Source organism: Trypanosoma cruzi, genomic scaffold (assembly GCF_000209065.1).
Source record: "Trypanosoma cruzi strain CL Brener 1047053516353 genomic scaffold, whole genome shotgun sequence".
Classification (NCBI taxonomy): Eukaryota; Euglenozoa; class Kinetoplastea; order Trypanosomatida; family Trypanosomatidae; genus Trypanosoma; species Trypanosoma cruzi.
The window spans coordinates 8539-33048 of record NW_001849233.1 but is presented as its reverse complement, the minus strand read 5'-3'; the positions used below and the strand labels follow the sequence as shown (position 1 = coordinate 33048).

The window sequence follows — 24510 nt, the reverse complement described above, 5'->3', positions numbered from 1 at the left end:
CGGCATCAGCGTCCGCTTTCACGTTGCGTGGGATTCCGCAGCGTCATGGGAAAATACGGAGCCTGCTGTGCGACCTCGATCCGCCAGTGAAGGCGGCATGGCGCCAATCTCCTCGGCGACGTCGTCGTGCGCCGCCGGCGGGCTAAGGCGGAGCGCCTCGATCGCCGAGAGGGAGCCTGGCGACAGGAACTCGTGTGGGCGATTTTGACGCTGCCAGGCGGGAGAATGGATAAATTTCCGCGGCCGTGCTTGGTGAAAAGACGCTCCGCTCGGCAGGGCCACGCAATCCCGCCAGCAGCCGCGCGGTGAGGCCCACAGGCAGTCCGACCGACCGGGGAGGCGAGAGGCAGCGCGGCGGATCCAGGCGCATGCTCAGCGAGAGACAAGCCGTCCGTCCAGCGGCCTGGGTCATACGGTCCCAGAGAGGCGCGGACCGTTTCAACGACCGATCGTCTGACGTTGTCCGGGGTGTCATTGGCACGCCGCGGTTGGAAGACGCCCGCCTCGTTGCAGCTCACAGCGTCCCAGGCGGCAAATCGCTGCTCAGCATGAGGGGCGCGGATGTGGTGCGGGGAGATCCCCATTTTACTGCAAACGCGCCGCGGTTTCTTGGGGACGGCATCCCTCGGCAGCGGGATTCCCGTAGCTGCCTTCCCACGCATCGACGGAGGCGTGGCACTGTTTGCATTTCGGTCTGGTTAAAGAACTTTTGTTTTATTCTCATGGCGATAGTGAGGCACGCGCGTCTCAGAGCGCAGGACGCGTCGCAGGTGTGCAGCATCGTTTGGAATAACCGATGGGTGTCGGTCCCCGTGAAGGCGTCATCAACGACCCCGGACGACAGCAGGAGTACATCGAGTTTATTGTCAGGGCGTTTGGTTTCATTCTCTTGCAGCTTTTTTGGGAGAAGGTGGGAGGTTGAGGTCATCAGGACTGGGTTCTTTTGAGTGGCTGCGTTCCGCTGACTTGCGGCCAGTCGTGGCACTCTTTTGGGTTCGGCCGCTCGTCTCTTTTGTTTAATTCCCACCGCAGCACGTGGATAACACTGATCCGAGGAACATTTGTTTGACCGCGTGTGGGCTGCTGCCGTGCGTGGTGCATGGAATATTTGATTGTGTGGGGAGGTGCGTTGGGGTGACGAATACTTCTGTTTGGCGTGTCGCGGTGTGTCGGAATGGTGTTCGGAAAACATGTGAGGGGTGTTGTTTGTGGTTTGTTTCTTCTCTGGTGGAGCCGACTTGTGTGCGGGGATTGTGGCATTGCTGGCTGACAGTTCCGCGTCACTCTTCAGAATTCCTGGATGTGCTGAGGAACGACGGCTGGCAACCAGCGTGTTGTTGCTGCTGGTGGGAATAAGTGCATGAGGAATAGGCCATTTTCTCTTTTCCGTGCTGGAGCCGATGGACTGGCACGAGGGCACCGGCTGCAGGCTGCCTGCCAGCACGTGTGAGCAGCGGATCCATGCACAAACCGACGCTTGTCGCAAGAGCTTGTGCGATCACAGTGGCCTTTTGTTGCGTGCTTTTGTGGACGTCAGCCCACCGAAGAATGTGTGAAGCAAACGGCTGACTGCACGCGAGGAAAATAAGTGCGTGCACTGTGCCGTGTTTCGGCGTCGATGGCAGAGCGACAGGAAGCCCGTGCTGGCAACCGAGATCGTTGCGTCGCGAGGGATGTCGGTGTTGATTTTGGATCGTCGAGGGCGAAGTGATTTTGCTGCTGTCCGTGTGTGTGGCCACTCCGGCGGAGGTCGAACACAAAAGGGAAGGACGCAGGCACTGCGTGTGTGTGCGCAGGTGCCATGCAACAACGTCACAAGAAACATGCTGCGACTCGGTGACCCTCACATAGCTGTGGTCCTCACGAACAGCCGAGGCACGGCCCACATCGATGCACTTGGTGGACGGAGTGAGGCATCTTTTGAGGCGCAGCAGGGAACAGGATGTGTTGACGCAGCCACGACGTGCATGGAGCGTCACGATGGCACAGTCAGCAGTGGCTGGTGGAATATTTACTTCTCGGAGGAAACAGAGAGAGAGAGAGAGAGCTGCTCCTGCTGTTGGCGTCGTTGCTGCCTTTTGTGGCCTCCCATGCCGATTATTGTCTGTCCGCTGATCATGGGTGGCATGCCTCCACTAGTGACGTCGTCCGCAGGCATTTCACAGCAGCAGCGAAACACGCATCATGTCGCATGCTTTGGCTGTGGGTGTGGTGTCGTGAATGCAGCCGGCATTATTTTGCCCGACTCTTTTTCACTGCTTTGCGACAAATAGATGCGTCGCCGCCCGACTCATTCGCTGCAGCTCCGTGCGTTGTACTGCCGGCACAAGACTCTCCTGTTGTCTGACGCCTGGCTGACAGCCAAACACCACAGCGTTGGGACATGCAAGGATGTGGATTGCCGCTCACGGTGTTGGGCACCGCTGTTTGGATGCGGCGGCCACACGGGCGGATGTATTGTGGCACAATCAAATGCGTGAAATATGCGGAATCACAACAGCCGCAATAATATCGACGGTGTGGCACCACGGAATATGTGAGAGGGGGTGATGCATGATGAATCAGAGTGGGCGGCATGCGAGGGAAGTGCACCGCGACGGAGCGTCATCCCGCCCTCAGCCTGCAGGGGAATGTACGCCCACAAAATATATGGACGAGACACCACCAAACACGCATGCCCTCCATGCAGCAATAAATAGGAGCGAAGGTGCGTTGTGGTGCGTGGAGTCCACTCACATATTATTCATTTCCACCGCAATAAACGGCGAGGAATCAGGTGCCACGGCAACGAAAGGAAAAACAAACATCTATTGCAACACTTTACCAGCGAAAAGCAGGAACAACACAAACCGAATTCTTGTCTGCACCAACACAAGAAAACTTTACAGGAAGAAAGCAAATAATAATTGTGCACCCTGTAGAAATCCTCAACACACGACCCAGGCATGAAGATTTACTCTTTGCAAAGCAAAAAAAAATATGCGGACATCTGCCAATATTCAAACAGAGACAAAAATAAATGGGTGATTGCTTTATTTTATTTATTGCGCTTATATTTGTGTGTGCGGCGGCGGTGGCGGTGACAGGGGCTGCATGGAATAAGTTGTTTACGCTGAATATAAACGAGGTCGAAAAGCAACTGAATTGTTTGTCACGAATATTTTCTGCAGTTCCCGTGGACCAACAATTCGCGTGGTGTGCGTGGATCTCCTTTTTATTATTGTTGCTTTGCTGTTTTGTTGCTGTGTGCGCTGCTCCTCCTCTCGTGTGTGTGCGTACCCTCCGTGAGGGGTGTCGACACGACGGACCGCTCTCGCCGTGTGTGCATGCGGTGGAGCCTTGTGTGCCGCTCCTGTTTGCTTCTCCCTCTTCCATCTGTGTGTTGGTGTTGCGACAGGGCTGCGTGTGTGTGTGTGCCTGTTGCCGTGGATTGGAGTGTGTGTCGTGCGTGGTGTGCGGCGTACGGTGCATGCCTGGCTGCTGCCCTCTCCTCATGTGGTGTGTCCTCTGTGTGTGTCTGCCGCACCTCTCGTCTCCCCTGTTGCTCTCCATGTCCCTCACTGTGCAGATCAGCTCCACACCACCGAACGACCACACTCACAATGATGACGTGCCGTCTGCTGTGCGCCCTGTTGGTGCTCGCCCTGTGCTGCTGCCCGTCCGTGTGCATAACAGGGAGTGAAGATCCAGGTGGCTTCGGTGAGCCGGCCTCACCGGACGCACCAGGTCCGGGGAACAGTGCTTTAGGTTTAGCTACTCGTAAAGTACCGGAAACGGTTATGACCGATGCGTTAAATAAACCACTTACGGCCATTTGGGAAGAGCCATCAGAGAAGTCGTCTACTAAGCAGGGAGGTACAAGTGTGTCAGGTCAGTCAGGGTTAGACGGTAAAAAAAACCATCCGACAGTTTCAACGGATAAGTCTCATGAGTCGTTGGTAAACAATCTAGAGCAGGCTACGGATGAGTCAAAAAATAACAAAGAGGCTAAGGCACAGACACCACAAACGAATACCACGACAACGACAACTACAACTACGACAACGACCACAAGGGCACCCACTACAGAGTCGCCAACCACGACGACCACCCGCGCACCGTCACGTCTTCGCGAAATCGACGGCAGCCTCGGCAGTTCTGCGTGGGTGTTTGCCCCGCTGCTGCTCGCCGTATCCGCGCTGGCGTACACCGCTGTGGGCTGAAAGGGAGCGTGGGCTGTGCGTGCCAGCACTCAGCCACGGGGACATGTGTACGCGTCCACTGTGGTCCGATGTATGAAGTAAGAGTGATTATGATGATCGTTTTTTGCTTTGTTTGCCTCCGCTGCCCTGCTGTGTGCTCCGCGTTGCTTCCCACATCCGTCACGTTGAGCGCGTCCCAGACACACTTGTATGCACGACATGCATACAAATTTTTACGTAGACGCACTGTTGAGGATGGGTGCATGTGCACTGGAGCCATTTGGGTGCATTTTTTGTAATTTTTACTGTTTTGCTTTATTGCTGCTTGTTTTCTTTTGTTTTGCACTTGTTTTGTGTGTTTTATTGCTGTTAAATTATTGCATGGCGTTGTGCGTTTTTGCGCTTTAATCGGTTCAACATTTCGCATGAAACGCGTACCGCTGGTGATGTTTTTTACTGTGCCGTGCTTTTTTTTTTTTGCTTTTGCTCTACGTTGACGTGTTGTTAGTTTGTGGTGAAGGCTACACGCAAGTGACGGGAGTGATGGCGATGTTGACTGGCCGTGTGCTGCTGGTGTGTGCCCTCTGCGTGCTGTGGTGCGGTGCTGGCGGTGCTCATGCTGAGGATGATGCAGGTGTAACTTCACCTGGTGCCTCTGCGAGTGACGGAAAAAGTTTTCAGGAACCACCACCAATTGTACAAGGAGGATCACACAACTCAGTTTTAACAGCATCAGATGTTAATGAACAAACCGATGAAACAGATAAAGAAGTCCTTTTGACAAAAGAAGTAGCTGGTTCTGATGAAGTACCACAAACATCAGGAGAAGAAATTCCACCACCATCACCATCGCCAAAGAAATCAAAAGGAGGAGGAGGACCACCACAAGAAGATGATTTAAACCTGGAAAAAGTAGATGAAAATGTAATGCAACCTGAAAAGCAACGCCGAGTAGAAGAAGGACTAGAAACGCTTGGTGATGGTGAAGCGGGAGTAACCAAACAGAATGAAGGAATTGGAGTACAGTCGCAAGATCACGAAACTCCATTCCAAGAAGAGGATACAATAAATGGAGAAGGACATCAACAGACGCATGGAAAAGACCAACAAACAAATGTTGAAGACATACCACCACGTAAATCTGCGGGAGATTATTCTTCGGGAGAACACAAAGGCAATGATGGTTCCAATGAAAAAGAAGAAAAAGAAGGGGAAGAAGGTGTTGAGGGTCGTGAAAGACATCGGACTCAGGAGAGAGAGGAGGCTGCACATGTCTCAGGTGCCCCGAAAGTAAACTCAACTGATATTCAGCAGGAAGTCCAACGCACACATGCAGGAGAAACTCCGACAGGAATCAAACAAAAAGCTGGAGAAGAAAAGGATGATGAAACAGAAGAGGAACGAGAGGAACAAAAGAAACAAAATCAAGAGAATCCTCCAGGCAAAGTACAAGAAACCATAACTGGTGCAAACGCCACTAATCAACTAAACACGATGCCTGGCGACAATGACGGCAGCACCGCGGCCTCCCACACCACCTCCCCTCTTTTTCTTCTTCTTCTTGTTGTTGCGTGTGCGGCTGCTGCGGTGGTGGCCGCGTGAGAGTGAGGGAGAGAGAGCCGCGCACCGCCCGCACACACACTCGTCCTTCTCTCACTGTGTGTGTGTGTTTTCTTTTTTTTAAATATTTTTCTGTTATTTTTGTCTGTTCGAGTCTTTTTTTTTATTTATTTCTTACTCCCATCCCTTTCTTTTTTGCTTTTGGGACAATCACTATGGACGTTCTTTTCTTTTTACTCTTCCCTTTTAATTGTTTGTTGCTGCACTCTTCCCGTGAGGGGTGCCGTGTGTTCCGCCCAACCGCTCCACTCGCACACCACCGACACGCTCACGACGACGGCCCTGTGCGCCTCGCCTGCTGCGCGCTGAGGGAGCCGTGACGTGTGGGCGTGCGACGAGGGCCTGTGGGGCGGAGCACACATTTCTTCCCTCTTGTTTTGTTTTCTTGCGGCCAGGGCGGGCAGACACCCGCAGCGCCACACACACACACACAGCCACACCCTGCCGCCGTGTTTTTCTTCTTGTTCTGCTTTCTTTTCTGTGGACGGGTGTGTGCCGTTGCCACCGTGTGGTGATGGAGGGCGGAGAGCTGTGCCGGACGTATTGCCGACGTATCTCTGTGCATCCTCACTTTCTTCTTTACTTAATGGCTGTCTGCTGCACACTGTAATGAGCGAAGTGTTTCTCCCTTTTGCTTGTTTTTTGTTGCCCACGCGCGGTGCCGGCCCTGCGGCTGTGCGTCCCACGGACTGCATGAAACGAGGATTGGAAGAACATGTCGGATGCCGCGTGAAAAGTTGGGGATGCTGTGTGGGCTGGTGGAACATTAAAGTCCTTTATTGACTTCTTTTTATTGTTGAGGGTGATATGTATACACAAACACACGGTTCTATTGTGCTGCTTGGCACATGAAATAAACATCTTTCCGAATCATGGTTTTTACTTTTTTATGTTGCTTGGGAGTTCTTCTGGACTCTCATATTTTTCTTGTTTTGTTTTTGGTAAATTACTACGGTTTATTTTTTTGTTTTTGCTGTGTTCACTGTCGCTGAGTGTCTCCGCGTCCCGTTGGGTGTTTCTCTGCTGGCTGTGCTTTTGACATGCCCTCATTTCTTTTACTTATTGTTTTTGATAGAGGCATTGATGGTCCGCGACGACGATTGTTTGCGTTCCCCATTGCGATGGCACGAGGGTGACTGGGCGCCGGCCTGCTGAGCGCACTCGGAGGAGAGCGGACTGTGTGCGCCGTGCCTCACTGTGAGTGTGGGTGCCAATCCGTCGGGGAGGGGAGAAGTGAAGGACAGCGCTGTGGACTTGTATGCGCCCTGTCCATCTCGTTGCGGCCATGGGTGTGCGGTGCGCAGTGGATGGCGGTGCTTCTGCATGCGTTGTGCGGCGGGCTTTTCTTCTCCATGTCTTTGCCCTTTTTTGTGTGTGGGAAGGTTGTGGGAGAGGATATGTGCGGGAGTGAGCGTGGGTGGCTGCCAGCCTCGCCCCGCGCATTGGGGGCTTCCATACACGTGGCTTTGCTTGACGGTGTTTCGCGGCAACCAGGGTGTGGCGAGGAGGAGGATGGGGAAGATCTGTTGTGGGCAGAAGGTGGATGGACAGGACAGTCCTCTTCCGTGTCCTTCCCTGTGCTGTTGGCAGTACATACTGAGAGCGTAAATTTGGGCGAGTGCGGGATGAAAGGTTTATGCCGCTTTGTGCGTGCTACTCAATCGTCGTCATTGCAGGCTGTCGTCACGGTGCGTTGTGGTGCGGTGCCGTTTGATGAGGGGAGGACGCGGTGCCACGGCTGCTGCGCACCACGACCATTTATTGTCTCTGCACCGGGATTTTTTTTTTTGCGCTCGCATAATATTTTATTTTGCTTCACGATGAATTTGTTGTGGGAGCTTTGATTTTGGTGCCTGCTTCACGGCGCTTCGCCTCGTGTGTCGGTTGCGGTGCTTCCACGTGGTGCCAAAGCGTTTGATGGGGTGTTTGCCCTTCTTTTTGCGCCCTGCAGCCGACCTTGTTTGGCCATGGCGGCAGCAGTGGGGCTCTGCGACTGCGCGCTTGCCGTGCGTGTCTCATCTTTTGCCGCTGCTCCCTCGTTGTGTTGGTGGGGGAGGAGGCGAGCGACTGCGTTGGTGGAGTTGCACCCCAGTGGAAGAGGGAAGGCACCGACCGCTGCTGACGGCGACGGTCTTTGCTGCAGGCAACGTGACGGGAGGACGTCACCGGTGTCACAGTCAACCGAGATGGATGAGGGCCGCACTGTGTCTCCCATCCCTCTCATCATCCCTCCGTCCACTGCAGTCACACGCCACACGCACCGCAGAGCAGCGTCGCGACCACCATCCGGATGTCTGTGAGCCAATCGGAATGCAAAATCGATGTGGACCTTTTTCCCCGTGTCTGAGTGCCGCCGTGCTTCTTTTTTTTTCTTTGTTGTGTATGTCGGGCGCGCATGTTGCCGCTGATTGCTGTGCAATGCCGACTCGCGTGAACGAGGAACGATGCTTTGACTGCTGGCGACCGGCGAGCTCTCCACTCCACTTACGCACCACCAACACCAACAACGACCTTTCGGACGCGCTTAATGGCTGGCGGTCGTAACGCTGCCACGTGGTCTGCCTCGGCTCTTGTGTGTCGTGCACGGCATCGGGACCGCCCTGTGATGCAGCCACTCGGTAACAGGAGCGGTGCCAGTGGTCATGTGGCTTTTTGCCGGGATTCCGCCACTCGGCACGGTGGCTGTACGGGGCTGTGTGGGCGGTGGGGAAGGCTATGGTGTCACTGAATTGATTGCGTCTGCGCGGCTTTGTGTCGGCGGCTGTACTGTGATGGTTATTGTGTATGACCGGATGCCTCTGCGTGCCACTGTGTTTGGTTACTGTTGTTGCTGCCTTTTATTCTTTTTTGAGCGTGCAGCTAGAGATACTTTGGCTTGACCAGCACAACTATCGTTTCAAGGTGTTAGGGATTACTTGCAGTATTAGGATTAGCAGTATTAGTATAACGATCTGGCGGAATTGTGTCACTGGATTCGCAATCTGCAAGAAGGGATTTTGAAAGCTGGAATTATGGTCGACGGGGCGAGTGCGACACACCACGACAGCCTTGTTGGTACTTGTTTGGGTTGGTGGATGCGGGGTGCGGTGGGTGCGTGTCCGCGCAGCCGGCACCGTGTGCGGCGCAGGGCCATTGCGGCTGTGCGTGTGGCGCTGCTTGTGGTGTTGGCGCTGTTTGCTGCTGCGGCGTGGGTGCCCGCGGTGCATGCGGTGGTGTTGCGACTGCGGGGCGGCACGGTGGACAGAGCCATCACGGTTGGCCGCGCTATGGACACGGTGCTGATGGACGGCGTGTACATCACGAACGGCGTGGCTGTGGTGTTCGACGTGGCGGCGATGCTTCCCGGCGCGCTGCGCATCGAAATGAGGAACTGCGTGTGCGACGGCGGTGCACAGATCTACGTGCGGGGCTACAGCGGCGAGCCGGCGAGTGACCGGAGCCTGGAGGTGAGTGTGAGCGGGCTGTCCGGCGGCTACTGCTCGCTTGTGTTTGTGCACAACCTGCCGGCACACACGAACGTGACGGTCCGTGACTCGACGATTGTGACGGCGGGACCGATGCGCTACTCCCAGCTGAGCGGGCTGACGGACGCGGTGGCGTCGCCGCTTGTGCTGCACGCGACGTCGCTGTTGCACACGCAGCTGCGTGTGAGCAACACTGTGCTGAGGTCTTTGCAGGCGGGCGGGTCTGCGGTGTACGTTGGCGGCGGCGTGGACCTGCTGTCGAGCGCGGTGGTGCTTGACGGCGTGTCACTGGAGGCGTCGGGCGGTCCGACCGCGTCTGCGATGCATGTGGCGTCTTTGTCGCGTCTTAGTCTGCGGAGCCACTCGGTGTTCTCCGTGACGAACGTGTCGGTTGTGAGCAGCGGCGGCGGCCTTGTGCTCGGAGAGCGCCTCGCGGTGCTTGATTCGGTGCTGCGCTTTGTGGGCGTCGAGGGGTCTGTTGCGTCGTTGCTGGTGCACTGCGACGGTGGGACGGTCGGAGCCGGCGGGTGGCTGGACCTGCACGACGTGTGGGCGGTGGGCGAGGCGTCGTCGGTGGCGTCGCTTTCGGGGATGACGCTGAGCGGCGGTACCGTGTCGATTGCGCGCTGCGCTGCCACCGGCGCGACGCTTGTCTCCGGACTGGCGATCACGAGCGGCGCCGTGTCCGTGCAGTGCAACCGTGCCGGCGGCCGGGTGCTGCAGAGCAGCGGCGACTACCGCATGGCCGGTCTGCCCTCCGTGAGCGTGTTGCCGTGCGACGGCTGTGCGGCAGCGCTGGCGTGCTTCGATGCGCTGACGGCGTCGTTCTCCGACTGCGTGTGCGGCTGCAGCGACGGCGGCGTGGGCGAGGCGTGCCTGCCGTTCGACGTGCCGGTTGCGAGGTCCGGCGGCAGTGGTGGCGGTGCGCAGGGCTGCGTGAGTGGCGTGACGGTGACGGATTCCGTGACGGTTGGCGGCGGGCGTGCGACGGCGTGCTTCGACTCGGTGGTGTTCAGTGGGCCGATCACTGTGGCGGTGGACCTGCGCTTGACGGACGCGTTCGCCGACGCGCTGAACGTGACGCTGCGCCACTGCGTGCTTGCGGGCGGCGCGCAGCTGCGGATTGGTGGCTTCAGCGAGAGCACGGCGCGCCTGATGCCCCACGTCCTCGTCAACATGACGAATGTGACGTCGCTGGAGGGCACGATTGTGCTGCGTGGCGCGATGCCGCTGCACTCGAGTGTGCTGCTGGCGAACTCAACGCTGCGCGCGACGGTTGGCAGGTCGCAGTACGTGCCGACGACCCCTGGCTTTGAGGGATTTCGGCACGGCCCCGCGCTTGTCCTGGACGGTGTCCGGCTTTTGTCGACGCGGTTTGTCATGACGCGGTCTACGCTGGTGTGCGGCGGGGGCTCGTGCGCTGCGATCCTCGTGGAGCGCGGCCTCGGCGTGAACCTGTCCAGCGTTTTCTTCATGGACAACTGCGCCGTCAATTCGCAGATGCACGTGATGTACGCTCTTGCGTCGGACCTGCGTGTTGGCGGCGGCTCCGTGTTCTCCATACAGAACAGCTCGTGGAGTGTGCCGAGCACCGAATATGGCAAAGCCGCGTGTGTGTTCAAGGATGTTGTTGTGGATGGCGGCAGCGTGCTGCAGATTTTGTCCAGCACTTTCCGTCTTGGCTTCACCATGCTCAAGGCAAATACACTGACTGTGACTGGTGGCAGCTGGCTGGTGCACCGCGACAACGAGTTCCACAGCGCCTACGTTGTGTACGTTGTCATGGAAAACGGCGTGACTTTCTGCGATCAGAGTGTGTGGTCGATACTTCACAATAGTTTTGCGTACGGCTTGTATTCGTTCTTCACATATATGACAACCAAGTGGTCACCACCATCCGACTCGCGCCCGATCATCTACGGCGTGTGCAACGAGGCAAGGGGCTCTCCTGTGACGAATTACCAAGAAGACCTCAATATTGGAGCACCCGTGACGGTGTTGGACTGCGGCGCGTGCACTATGGAGGCCGCTTGCTTCGCTGCGAGGACGAGCAGCATCAGCGGCTGTGAGTGCGTGTGTGCTGCTGGCGGCTACGGCGACACGTGTCTGCCGGCTGCGGTTCCGGACTGTCTTGGGCCGCTCCCGCCCCCCGATGCGAAGGACACGGAGGTCCGCTGCGTGCACGGTGGCAGCATCGACTCCGTTGACTATCCTGATCCCGGTGTGCGTGGTCTGTGCCTCGTCAACGTGACCTTCACTGCCGCGATTGTGCTGGATCTGTCGTATTTTGACGCGCCACAGCAGACACTCAACATCACGCTGCTGAAGTGCGTCCTCATGGGCCTGTCGATCAAGGGGAGTGGTGCACGCGTGCACGTGAACATTGTTTCCTCGATGCTGGATTCTGGTGAGCTGGAGTTCAGGGGTGTTTTTGGCGTGAGCTCCCAGATACTGGTGGCGGGCAGTATGCTTGTGACGACGTCGGGCCACGCCATTTTATTTGTGAAGTTTGCTCTCAGTGCAAATATGACGCTGCTGCTGCTTGACAACTACATCGAGGGGAATAGGTATGCAGTCTATTTATCCGGTGGCGTTGTTGTTGATGGTGGCGGGATTATCGTGAAGGGAAATACGCTGAGCACAACGAAGGGTGATGACGGTGTGGAATCATCTGTTTGCGTTACTTCTGTTGATGTGAAGAACGGCGGCTACTTTGACGTGGAGAACAACACGATGAGCTCGGTCAATGGCGTTATTCTTTTTGGGGATACCACCGTGAGGTCTTCGGGGCTGCTGCGAGTGGCGGACTGCACCTTTGTTGGCGGGACGGAAATTTTTGATTCCGCGCTGGTGTATTTGACTGGCTCGGTGACACTTGAGGGAGGTGCGCAGTGGCGTGTGGAGGGCAACAACGTAAGTGCAGCCTCAGTATTATCTATTCCGTATTCCTGGCAAAAACTTCAGCTGTCGGGCAGCGGCACCACCGTGGTGCTAGCAAACAACCGTCAGGTGGAAAGAAGCGCACTCTTTGCCAGGCTTTTTAAATCGAACACGATTGTTGCGTTACCCGCGCGGTTTGTGGTGGGGTGCAACCTGAAGGGTAATGAGGAGTTGTTGTACGACGGTTTGTTTCCGGAGGAAGTGGTGCTTTTCAGGTGTGGCACATGCAACGATGACTCGGCGTGCTACATGCCCGGGACGGAGTCGGTGGACCGCGGCTCGTGCTCTTGCAGCTGCAAGGACGGTTGGCATGGCGCGTCGTGTCTTCCCTTCGAGGTGCCCGACGCGGTTGTGCCGCCCGCAGCGGAGAGAGCCGTTGACGGCGACACGAGCTGCGTGGTGAACGAGACGCTGACGAACCTCACGCTGAAGATGTGGAAGACGCACCACTGCTACGCGGGTGTTACATTCAGCGGCGTGGGTGCCGTGCTGACGTTCTTCCTCAACAGCATGCCGCTGCATCTCCCCGTTAACATCACGCTCACCGGGTGCACATTTCTTGAGGGTGCCGCGCTGCAGTTTTTTGGGGGTGCTGAGGCGGCCGAGTCATCCGGCGTCCTAATCCGCGTGAGCCGGACGGTGTTGCGGTCCTCTGTTGTTGCTTTTTTACTCGCCCTCCCGCAGCGCTGCGACATCGCCGTCACGGAGGTTGATGCGGTGCAGACCTTCGCGATTGAATTACCGGGCACTGTGAACAACATGTGGAGCGTATTGTTGCTGGACGACTTCGTGTTGAGTGCGTCGACGCTGTTGGTCAGCAACGTCAAGGCCCATGCAACGAAGCGCGATGCGCTTGGTTTGTACTCGATCGGGGCGCTGAAGCTGGTGGGTGGCAGCTCGCTGTACGTGCGGTACTGCAGCTTTGAGGGATACACACACGTGTTCTATTTGCACAGTCTCAGTGTGAGTGACCACTCCGTTTTTGCACTGCTCAACAATACGATGTTATTCGGAGCAAGTCTGCTGTATCAGCACCAAGGATTCAGCGTGTCGGATCACAGCGTGCTGCGCGTGGTGGGGAACAGCGGCTCCGTGCGCTACGCCATCTATAACGATGACTTGTGGACTGTTCAGCGGTCAAGCTGGTTGGATTGGCGTGACAACAAAGTGGAGGTGGGTGCGATGTTCTACGACACTGAGTCCGCATTTGTGAGCATTGACGGCAGCAGTGCTGTGACGCTGACGGGCTGCAGGATGGGCTCGACGGGGTTGTCGGTATCATTGCTGAAGCGGGTTGGGGCCGGTTACCGGTTTGTTGCTGGGTGTCTGACGGTCGCGGGACGGGTGGTGACGACGGCGGCAGAGCTGGAGCTGAACGGCATCACCAACGTGACGACGGTTGCCGCGTGCGGGCAGTGCACGAAGGAGGGGGACTGCTTTGCTCCGCTGACGACGGCGGTCATTGGCTGCATGTGCCAGTGCGCTGCTGGAGGGCACGGCGATGTGTGTGTCCCGGCGCCTGTGCCTGCTGGCTCGCCACCAATAACACCGCCACCAGTCCCGCCTACACCGCTGCCACCGCCCGTTGGTGAGTGCATCAGCGACATGGTGTACCCCGAGGTTGCGCAGGCTGTGGGCGGCGGGCTGTCGTGGCTGTGCTACCGCAACGTGACGTTCAGCGGGGGCGGCATGAGCCTGACGGTGCTGATTGGGGGGATGAAGGGCGACGTGGCGAACGTCACGTTCGATGGATGCACGTGGAGGGACGGCGCCGTGCTGTTGCTGTTGGGCAACACGTACGCCGCTGTGGGGTCGCTGAACATCCTCGTCGCCGGCAACACATTTAGTGACGCGCTGCTCAGCCCGGAGGGTGTGTTTCCACCGCACACGAGCATCACGATCAGCGGGAACCGCTTCACGGTCACGAGGCTGGTCCCTCGGTCGGGCTTGAAACTTGACTGCTCGTCGTGTGTTGCGATGAATGGACTGGTGATCAGCAACAACTCCGCGGTGGTGCTGAGTGGCAATGTGTTTCAGAGCGTGACGGCATCGTCAAGCGCCATTTATGCTTTCGGATCTGCGCTGAGGGTGTCGTGGCACTCCGTGTTTGCGGTGGTGGGTAACACGTTTCATATGGCTGGCGGTGACAGTACGCTGATAAATCTTGAAGGGTCTAGCCAGTCCTTGTCGCTGAGTGTACTGAACAACTCTGCTGTGGTGATCCGAGGCAACGTTGTGTCGAGGCCGGTGAGTTACTTTTTATTACTAATTTTGGCATTACGTGTGGAGTCACGGTCAGCGGTTGTGTTTCAGGGCAACGACATGCAGGGAAGCTCGGTTGTGTTTTACCCAAGCTACTCTTCCCGCATCTACTACAATTCCTGGCTGCAGTTGAGCGGCAACCTCTGCCACGCGTCCCCATCGGAAGCGTTTGCTTTTTTGAGCCCCACGGTGAATCTCCGCGACTCCACGGTGTCTTTGTCTGGCAACCGATTCATGTCCAGCAGGGTCACGCCGACAGTACTGCGGATATCCACGGGGTCCCGCGATAACACAAACGGAGCGATTGTGGCTGCTTGCAACACTGGGAGCGGCGGGGAAGGGGCGACGTACGTCATCCCGTCCGTGTACAATGCCACCGTCCTGACCTGCAGCGACCCATGCACCCTCGCGGCGTCGTGCTTCCCTGCGTACACGACGACGGCCTCGAGTGATGTCTGCGCCTGCACGTGTGCTGAGGGCGGCCACGGCGATGCGTGCCTGCCCGTTGCTGTTCCCGAGCCGCCGAGCACCGACGGCGCCGACTTGTGCGTGTGCGACGTGCGTGTGGATGAAGTGGTGAACGCCGGCCTTGGGACGTCGGTGGTGTGCTACGTTGGTGTGACCTTTGCGGCGGACGTCGTGGTGGACATGGCGTCGATGTCAGGGAGCGTGCGCAAAGTGACGCTGGCGAACTGCACGTTTGTGGGCGGAGCGAGCCTGTACGTTGTTGGGTGGCTGTCCGACCCGCCTGCTGGCGAGCGCGCCGATGTGTTGATCAGCGGGCTTGAGTCGCGCTCCGGCGGCGGCGTGCTGGTGGCGAACCGATACCCGCCGGGCTCGCGCGTCACTGTGGTGGACTCGGTGCTGATTGCAGAGAAGCGCGTTGCGTACCGCGATGCTTACGGCCTTGGCGATGCCTCCGCGTGCCTCGTGGTGCACAGCGTGAATCTGACTGGGAGCGTGCTGACCATCGCGCGCACGCATGTGGCGGCTGTGTTCCGCGGCGCTGTTGGCGTGTTGTTTGTTGGCGGCGTGGCGCTGTCGTCGCGCGGTGCGCTGTACGTGGACGGGCTGTCGGTGCAGACGGCGCTGGGGCTGTGCGTGTCGGTGGAGGGCGGTGTTTCGGCCAGCGGTGGCTCCGTGGTGGCGTTTGTTGACAGCGACTTCCTGCTGTGCAAGCACGCGGTGTCTGTGCGTGGGGCTGTGAGCGTGTCGGGCTCCGCTGTGGCGTTTGTGCGGAGCGAATTTGTGTCGACGGAGGACTACGCGGTGGCGTTCTATTCGACGGTGAGTCTGGCCGGCGGGTCGATGCTGCTGGCGAAGAGCAACGTGCACGACGGCGTCTCGAGGGAGATGCTCTACACCGCTGGCACCGTGACCGCTGCTGGGAGCACGCTGAGCTTTGTGCGCAACCGAGCGCTGCTGCCGCGGATGCTGTCGCTGAGCCTGTCACTCACGGCTGGAGCGCAATTGAGGGTGGCGTGCAACGACGCTGGTGGACGTGTCCTGTCGACGGCGGAGGAGTACGCAGCGGCTGGTTTTGGCGACGCTGGGAGCATCGACGTTGTTGGGTGCGACGCCTGCGACAGGAACACGCACTGCTACGCTCCCGGGACGGCGTCTGCGAGCATGACGAACGGTTTGTGCGTGTGCGAGTGCGGCAGCGGCGGGTACGGCGAGGCGTGCGTGCCTGTGGGAGCTCCCGCACTGCCGCCTGCTGTGGGCACTGCGCCGAGTGTGTTTGTCCGCGAGGGCGTGACGGTGCGGTCAGTGTTCGTCGTGCCTGCTGGCGCGAGCGAGGTGACGCTGCGCCGCGTTGTGCTGGACGGCGTGAGTCCTGTGCTTTACGTGCCGTGGATGGCGCGGGACGGCGTTCGGATCGTTGTGCAGAACGTGTCGCTGCTGAATGGTGCCGTGCTGTACGTGATGGGCGGAGGAGCGCTGCGCGGTGCAAGGGCGGCGGGGAGCGACGAGAGCGGGCCGGTGGAGCTGTCGATGTGCGATGTGGAGGCGCTGAACAGTGCGCTTGTGCTGACCGGCACTTTCCCCGCGGGGTCTGTGCTGACGGTGACGGATTCCCTGCTGGTTGCCGCGAGGTCGACGCCGCTTGTGTATCTTCCCGGCTCGCGGTCCTCGCCGTACGCACCGGTGCTGGTGCTGTCGGGCCTGCGGCTCTTGCGGTCCGTGCTGGTTGTGTCCGGCGTTGCTCTCGTGACCGTGATGACTGGTGGGCGGACGGTGGTGGTGGACGGCGCCGTGCTGGAGGTTGTCGGTGGCGGTGTCGCGCTGGACGCGGCTGTGCTCGGTGGCGACGTTGCATTGTACGCGAGTGCGCGCGTGGTTGCGTCGGGGGGCGCTGTGCTGCGCGTGTCGGGGAGCCAGGTGTACGCCGCGCATGGGTTGGTGTTTGACAGCGGAGTGGTGGCCAACGCGTCCGCCGTCGTAGTGAACGAAAACGCCGGTGTGCTGACGGATGGCGCGCTGCTGGAGCTGCGGGGGTCGGCGTTTTTCGCGTCCGGGTCGTGGCTGTCGGTGCGCGGCAACAACATCAGCGGCAAGATTCTGTCGCTGCCGTCGTACCCGCGCAGTGCGGATCTTGTGCAGAGCACGCTGACGCTCTATGGGAACGCTGGCAGTGGGCCCGTTGTGATGGACGGCACCGTTGCGCTTGTGGGCGCCGGCCGAAGGTTCGTCGTGGGGTGCCTGACGCTCAACGGGCAGGCGCTGCGGCCGATGGACTACAGGTCCGCCGGCATCATCGGGGAATTCCGTCCCGCGGCGTGTGGCGTGTGCGACGCCGACGTGAACTGCTTTGCTGCTGCGACGAGGGCGATGTCTGCGTCGTGCGGCTGCCGCTGTGCTGAGGGCGGGTACGGGCGCGACTGCCTGCCGGTGTACCTGCCGCACGTGGACGGGTGCAACCGCACGCCCGCTATGCCGCCGCTGAGCCACACGGCGACGCTGATGGCGACGCGCAGCCTGACGCCAACGTGGACGCCAAGCCTGAGCGCGACGCGCTACAGCCCGACGCAGTACAGTCAGACGGAGACCCTGCAGGTGACGGAAACGGTGGCGCTGTTGCCCACGCGGACCCCGACGGCGTCGGTGAGCAGCACGCTGTGGTGGAGCGACGTGGCGTGCCCGACGCTCGCCGTGAAGACGACGGCGGATGGTGGGAGCCTGACGCAGAACGACGTCCGCGGCGGTGGGAGCGCCGTCGCGATACGGCTGATGGTGGCGCTGCCGCCGCCGTTTCGGTGGGCACGCGACCCGCAACTCGGCACGCATCTGAGCTTCGTGTCGGTGTCGACGGCGCAGCCGCGTGGGTTTGGCGGTCCGTGGGGAGCGATGCTGCGCAACGCGACGTGGGTGCGCAACGCGACGAATCCGTCCACCGTCCTGGAGCTGGCTGTGCCCGTGCACCGCGGTTACTTCATTGGTGCCGACGAGACGATAGTCATTCGCTGCGACGCTGCGGCGGTGTCCGGCGGCTGCAAGGGTGTGCTGCTTGGGTCCTTCACGATCAGTTCTGACACGCTGCCCGCCGCTGCCAGTGCCCTCTCAGCGATCACCGGCGTTGTTGCGGGTGCGGCGGCTGTTGCCGTGGTGGTGACCGGCGGGCTGGGCTCCATCCTGGAGATGCAGGCGCTCGGCGTTTTCGCGAGGATGCCATGCGCCTCGGCGCAGGAGCGTGCGAGCACCGTTGCGCTGCCGTACTTCCTGTCGGTGTTCGCTGCCCTTGACCCGCTGTGGATGGTGGTGGGCAACGCGCTGCTCGCCGCTGTGTTCGGGTGCGTGCACTGCGGTGTGACGGCGGCCTTCCAGCGGTGGCGCGGCGTGGACGCGGCGAGTGCGTGGGCGGCGATGCGCTTCCCGAGCCTGACGTACGTTGTGGCGCACGCGATGCACCTCGGCATCTTCTTTGGCTCCGTGCTTGCACTGGCGATGCCCGGCGCCCGCGTGCAGCACCGCGTGATTGGTGTTGTTGGCGTGCTGTACGGTGCGGCGTTCCCTGCTGGCGTGTGCTACTTGATTGCCCGCCACACGGGCGCGAGCTTCGAGAGGTACTGGCAGTTTTCGAGGAAGCCGCTGCACGAGCGCCTGCTATACCCCGTCGGGTACTGGCACCCCGCGGCGCAGCAGCGGATGTACGGCGGCATGCTGACGAACATGAGGGACAGCCACGTGTACTGGTGCGTATTCCAGCTGTCGGTGTTGTGTGTGGTGTGCCTGATTGCGGCTGTGCAGTCGCCCGTGGGAGGCTGCCACGTCCAGTACTTCTGCATGGCGGCTGTGCTGCTTGCGGGTGCGGGCGTGGTTGCCTTCACTAACATGATGCGCTCGGCCTTCATGACGGTGACGCGCACGGCGAGCTTTGTGCTCCTTGCGGCGCTGTGCCTTGTCAGCGCGGCCAACCACCTTGCGCCGAGCGACGGCGGTGCGGGGGCGTACGTGGCGATCGTGCTGCTGCTGACCGCCGTGCCGCTTGCGGTCACTGTGTACAGCTTCGTTGTGTGGTACGCGGAGGACCGCCACTGGCAGGAGCTGCGCGAGCCGCGGCGTGGAGGGCTGGAGACGCTGCTGCGCGACGAGGAGAGCGACGAGGAGACGCCGAAGCCGCACGAAATGACGTCATCGTTGTACGCCACAGGCACCACCGTTGCGTCGTCGTACCGACCACCCGCGCCGCCATCGCAGCCTATGGCCGGTGACACCCGCTCAGACGCACTGAGCCTGTTCGACCGTTCATCCAGTGCAAGCCGTATGGTCGATTACGCCGCCATGTGACGTACGCCAAGTGGAATTAGTAAGTGTGAGGTGCTTGAGGGGCCACGGCTGTGCTGCGCACCACAGCCAGCCGTCGTTAACGGCACCGATAGTGTTGTTGGTCGTTGTTTCTATCGATTTGTTTTCATTTTGATCGGGTGCTTTCAGGAGTTTTTCCCGTTCCACGCTGACCGTGTGGAAGGGGATTGAGTTGTCGCTCTTGTTACTGCTGATGTTGTGTTGTATCGGACTGTAATTTCATGGAGTTGCATGCGAGGAGCTCAAAGTTCATTCTGTGCAATGGAGGAAGGATCCAGCGAACCGCCTAGTGGAAGTAATGAATTGCAGCTCTGCCTTACCGCGGATTTACATGCAGGAGGCATTACGGCTCTCAGAAGCAAGGCGGCGACAGACTAGTAGCAGGGCTCCGGGTTTCCAGTAACGTCTTTGTGCGGGATTATGTATTGGGGCACGACGCATTGCCGTGATTCCGGCCTGTTCTGGTGTGGCGAGTGCAGAGGGTGATTGATGTCTCTTTAGCGGTGGAAGTGACGGACCAGGCCATCCCAGTCACGTTCCACACTTGTCCTCGAGCGCACCGCCGCCATGGCAGGATCCCTCTCAGGTGTGCACTTGGAGCGTGGGGTCTTGATGACGCGGCATTGGGATTTGTTGCCCGTTACGGCCCGCAATTTTGTGTGTGCAGGAGGTGTGACGGCCACTTCCGGCAATTTGCACATCCCTTCACGGCGCTGCCTTTGATTTATTTGGCGCATCGCATTCCACAGGCAAGGGATGTTGTTGCGGATTGGCCACGCTGGTACGGGGATGCCTCCACGAGGAATTCCTTCTTTTTCCCAATTCCCCTACGGCCCTGCGAAATTCATGCACCACAGCAGATACGGAGGGGTGCGGTGTTAGCATGGAGAGTACGATATTCACCGAGACTTTTTCCACGGCGGCGTGCGTTTATGCGCCTTCTCGTCGAATCGTGGAAGCACGCGAGCACACGTCGACGGTTCTGGACCACCTGGCGACTCACATTGTGGACGTACCCTTTTTTCTCGCCCGCAGCACCGAGTAGCGCACACACGGTTGCAGCTTGCCTTTGGCCACTGCGACATACCCAAGAACGAGGCATGTGATGCATAAGCCGAGGAGGCGTCCGACCTCGCACAGCTCAGAGGCACATGGAGCACCGGCATCGTCGCATTGGCCGAAGGTATTATTCGTGCCCGACAGCTCAAGCCAGAAGCTTGCCGCTCCACTGTATCAGGCGACTGGGAACCCAATTGAACGGACGCCACCCTCACTCGTGGGGAAGAGGCTGCACTGGACCGCCTCCGCACCGGAGTTTCCCACACAATACGGATGGCTGCTACGACCACTGCAACCCGCCATCCCACGCACATGCCGTTGGTGCGGCGCGGATGCCGCACAGCAGACACGCAAAGAACTTTGCACGGAAACGCCTCCTCCTCCCGCTGGACCCACCCCGCCACGATCCGACGCCCGGCAGACTGCCCGGTGTGCGGCAAGCACTGCAGTTGCTGCATTGGTGTCGTGACGCACATGGTTAACGCCCATGGCATTACGCGCTCTACCAGGCGCTGTGGAATTTGATTTTCCCGGTGAGTCGGAACCGCCAGAAATCCCACCGGAAGCACCGCCCAGCACCTGAGCGAGGACGAGAGCGAGGGACGGCACGCCGATCGCACCTCCGCGACGGAATGCACAGCCCAGGCCGAAGCCACTCTCATGCAGCTTCCGAACGGCGTCGTACGAAAAGCAAGCCGGAACCGTATTTTATCTTCAGTACTTCCACAAGCAAGAGTTCCCCCGACAAATAGAAGACGCTGCTAGGAATATGAGGGTCTGACGGCATCCACCGCGCTCGAATGCGTGTACTGTGAATTCGGGGCTCAAGCGAAAACGGGACCACCATCCCGCCTACGAGCACACGAACACTCCAGCACAGAGCCACGGTCGGCACCGAAGAAGGAAGCACTTCGTAAATGCCCTTGATGCGACAGGCAGGCGGGCAGTGCCGGGGGATTGACCACCCACACACGGCACAAACACCTGACAGAAAGTCGTGACACTAAAAATGGAGATTAAATAGCCACGTGCTGCAGGGCTTGAACCTCCGCACGAAGAACATCAAACCCACACAGAAACCCCGCCTCTGCACAGGAGGAGAATGCCACCGAGAAACAGTGCACCGTGAGCCCAAAGTGGCACGCACAAGCATGCGTTGATGGAACGTCACGCTGTCGCCGATGTCACGGCGGCAGAGGGTCAGGCCGCCGAGAAGGCGCACGTTGCCCGGTGACGACAGCCCGATGGGATCCCCACCAGTTTAGTTTCGCCGTTTAGCGTGCGGGTGTCAGCGCCACAGCAATGCCTGACTGACCCGCTACCGCACGGCACGCCACGGGCATCGACCAGGCATTGTGAAAACCGGCCGACTGGAGCTGTGCGGAGGGGCAGGTCGGCATTTACTCCGCCGCCCGGCTCTGCAGGCACCCAGAAAAAAGCATGGAGCGGACATTGGAGAAGTGGGGAAGCCGTGCCTCACGGAAATATTGGTGTGTCTCCACTTTGAAGTGGAAAGGCTCTGCCCCATCAGTATCTCCGCGCGGCGAGAAGGCACGAGGCCCCTCGCAGATGCGGCAGGTTGTATTTGCTCCTGGCAGGCTGCCCTCTTCTTCCTTTTCTCATTTATGGCGTCCATGTTTTGTTGGTTCTGTGATTTGTTGTTTTATCGATTCTTGGCGGCAACGGATCATCGAGCCACCGCGCTCTCCCCGGGGCGGGTGCGTAGCGGTGGTGTGTGCTTCACGGCCTCCGCTGCGGCTCCCACTTCGGGTGCCGGGCTCTCTTTTACATCTTCGATCGTTGGGCGGACGTGCTTTGCGATGGTGACTGGCGTGTGGGCCTTCGTATTTATTTGAGAAGACACGAGGAATAGTAGCAATATATATATATCAACAGCGCTGAATAAATATTCATACCGATATCTAAATGCCTATCTACATACATGTGCAGCCAATAAAATGGCAATTCAATAAGTCAGGAAACCAAGCAATCTGTCAATTTTAGGGGAACGAAGGGATACATCCATATCTATACAGATGCATCAATGAATAAAGTATCGTTTTTATGCTCATACCCATATCGATATATCTACACGTTGATCAACGCCTATTTTCATATGTATATCCCTCCATATAATTTTTCACCGTTCTTTTTTGTTCGTGGCATTGTGCTTCCGCTATATTATGTATCCTTCTCCCGTGAGTTCCTGCTTACTTTTTTAGAGCGCATAGGCATTCCGTCCCGCGGTCAAGGTTTCATATGCACTGAAGCATCCCATCGGACAAAAGTCGCAAGAGGTTTGCGAAGCCCATCCAAATTGAATGCTGATTGCCACCTTCTTGATCTCCTGAGGAGCTGCGACGTGTGATTGCGTTGCCCCTGACACCCAACACAATGACAACTTTCAACGAGCAGTTTGCAGGCGCATTGTGCAGTTTTCTTGAGGTGTGGCCCACACCCGTATTTTGGGAGTGAATGCACGGTGTGCCTGTAGGGGATGCTGAGGGTGGTGTCAGCGAGGCATGGGATAACATGTACTCCGGAACAAGTGTGTGGCGTTGGCCAGAGGAGGTCCTGTGCCAACGGCATCACCGATTGATGGCCAGTGATTTTGAGGCTGGTAGCTTCCTTGCTTTAAGGAATGGAACGGCGCTGGCTGAAAAGGTGCCACTCGCCATCCGTTCTGTCCTGGGTGTGGCTTAAGAGACGATGCGGGCGCATGCAGAGGGGGAAAGGGAATAGGACGTTGTGTGGAAATGCACGTGGACTTGTCAGAGCGTCACGATATCCCTCAAGAAGTGTGGAGCCCCGACTTGATGATTCGATCTTCCTGATAAAACTGCCTGGGGTGGAGGTGAGTGCGCTGACTTCCTTTTTAACAAATTTTCCTTCATCTGACAGGCTGCGCGGCTGACGTGGAGGGACATCATGCGCACCTGTTTCCGGCGGATGCGATGCCGTTTCCCACATTTGAGGGCGACTTCCCCGATGATGCACTCTGCCATCCTCACTTGTTTTATCTGACGACACGTCGCAACGCGGGGTTGGTGCTGAGCGACGAAGGCCTTCCGTCTCGGTTGGAACCAAAACTGAGAGTCCATGAAGAGGCATGCTGCTCGCGGTTGGTTGATGCGTTGCCTGGGAGGAGTCTGTTTGCCACCGTGGAGCGTCTAATTTGCCTGATTGCAGAGCCCTCTACACATTGCACAGTTCTCGTGCTCCTGGGTAATGCCGATAGGGGCGGATCGCATGATGGTGTTTTATTGCTGGAAGGCACCGTGAGGAGGAAAAATATTATTTATTCTTTTTTCTTCCTGGACGAGACGAATCCATTCTTTGATTGAAGTACGAGTGCCTTGTCGCAGTTTTTGTTGGCCGTTGGTGGCTTTGGTGTTTGTTCCAAACAATGGCTCTCACTGGCGGCTCCAAGGCCTAATATCGACTGGCGTTGTCGTTGTTGGGCCCACGTTGCTTGGCCCATCAATTGTTTGTGCAACTGGACAACAAGTTCTCTGTGGGTATGGATCATGTTTCGCGGAATATTGCCACAACAGCTGCTGAGTGGGCTGGTGGTTGTTGCGTCCTGTATGAATATGGCAATGTTCTTGCGGATTTCACTCTGTTGCGTGTAAGTGATGTTACATCTGTGCCTCGTCGTGTGGCAGAGGCCTGAGCCAAAGGAGGACAGAGTGTTGTGATGAGTCAGGGCACAGACAACCCTCGTGTTGCTCATCGTTATACTCGTTTTCACTGCGGTCCTCGACGTGGGAACATTTTATTTTGTGCGGTATGGAGAGCACTTATCCGGTGGCATATCGCCGTGTGGTGGTCTCTGGCTCAAAGGACCCTGTGGAATACTTTGTGAGGGCGAAGGATGATGGCAGGACTGTTGTGCCCACACAGACGGAGACGAGAACAGGCTGGTTGATGTGCCCTGTACGACTGCGGTCTCAATTGCGTCATTGGATGCGTGCAGAGCAGGCGGCTCTCCGGTGTTTGTTGGCTTTACGGCCATCCCGCTGGCTTATTGTGAAGGGCATTCAAGAGCATCCGTTCTCTGAGGGTGTTCCTGTTGTGTGGTCCGCGCACTGCAGTGTCCGCTCCATTGGGCTTTTTCTTTGGTGAGAGGATGGTCTGTTGCACCTCTTGGGCCCCTGTGGAGGGGGAGGGTCATGGGG

The 24510-nt window shown here is 58.3% G+C and overlaps 3 protein-coding genes and 1 pseudogene across 3 annotated transcripts, besides 4 other annotated features; all 4 read left to right on the top strand.

Annotated features, from left to right (window-relative positions):
- Window positions 1-24510: part of a sequence feature (areas not merged during assembly with more than two copies in the genome that could not be assigned to a particular haplotype) that runs on past the window's edge.
- On the top strand, window positions 3603-4202 carry Tc00.1047053509657.40 (mucin TcMUCII, putative; the record flags this gene model as incomplete). The annotated part of the gene is made up of 1 exon (XM_808642.1): window positions 3603-4202. One exon carries the CDS (start codon window positions 3603-3605, stop codon window positions 4200-4202), a length of 600 nt encoding a protein of 199 aa, XP_813735.1.
- Window positions 4008-4090: a microsatellite.
- Window positions 4473-4546: a sequence feature (A-rich).
- Tc00.1047053509657.30 (mucin-associated surface protein (MASP), putative) lies at window positions 4725-5783 on the top strand (the record flags this gene model as incomplete). Its single annotated transcript, XM_808641.1, has 1 exon — window positions 4725-5783. The coding sequence occupies one exon, from the start codon at window positions 4725-4727 to the stop codon at window positions 5781-5783; it is 1059 nt and encodes a 352-aa protein (XP_813734.1).
- Window positions 5851-5944: a sequence feature (A-rich).
- Window positions 8813-19255, top strand: Tc00.1047053509657.20 (dispersed gene family protein 1 (DGF-1), putative; the record flags this gene model as incomplete). The annotated part of the gene is made up of 1 exon (XM_808640.1): window positions 8813-19255. One exon carries the CDS (start codon window positions 8813-8815, stop codon window positions 19253-19255), a length of 10443 nt encoding a protein of 3480 aa, XP_813733.1.
- On the top strand, window positions 22516-24507 carry Tc00.1047053509657.11 (annotated as a pseudogene).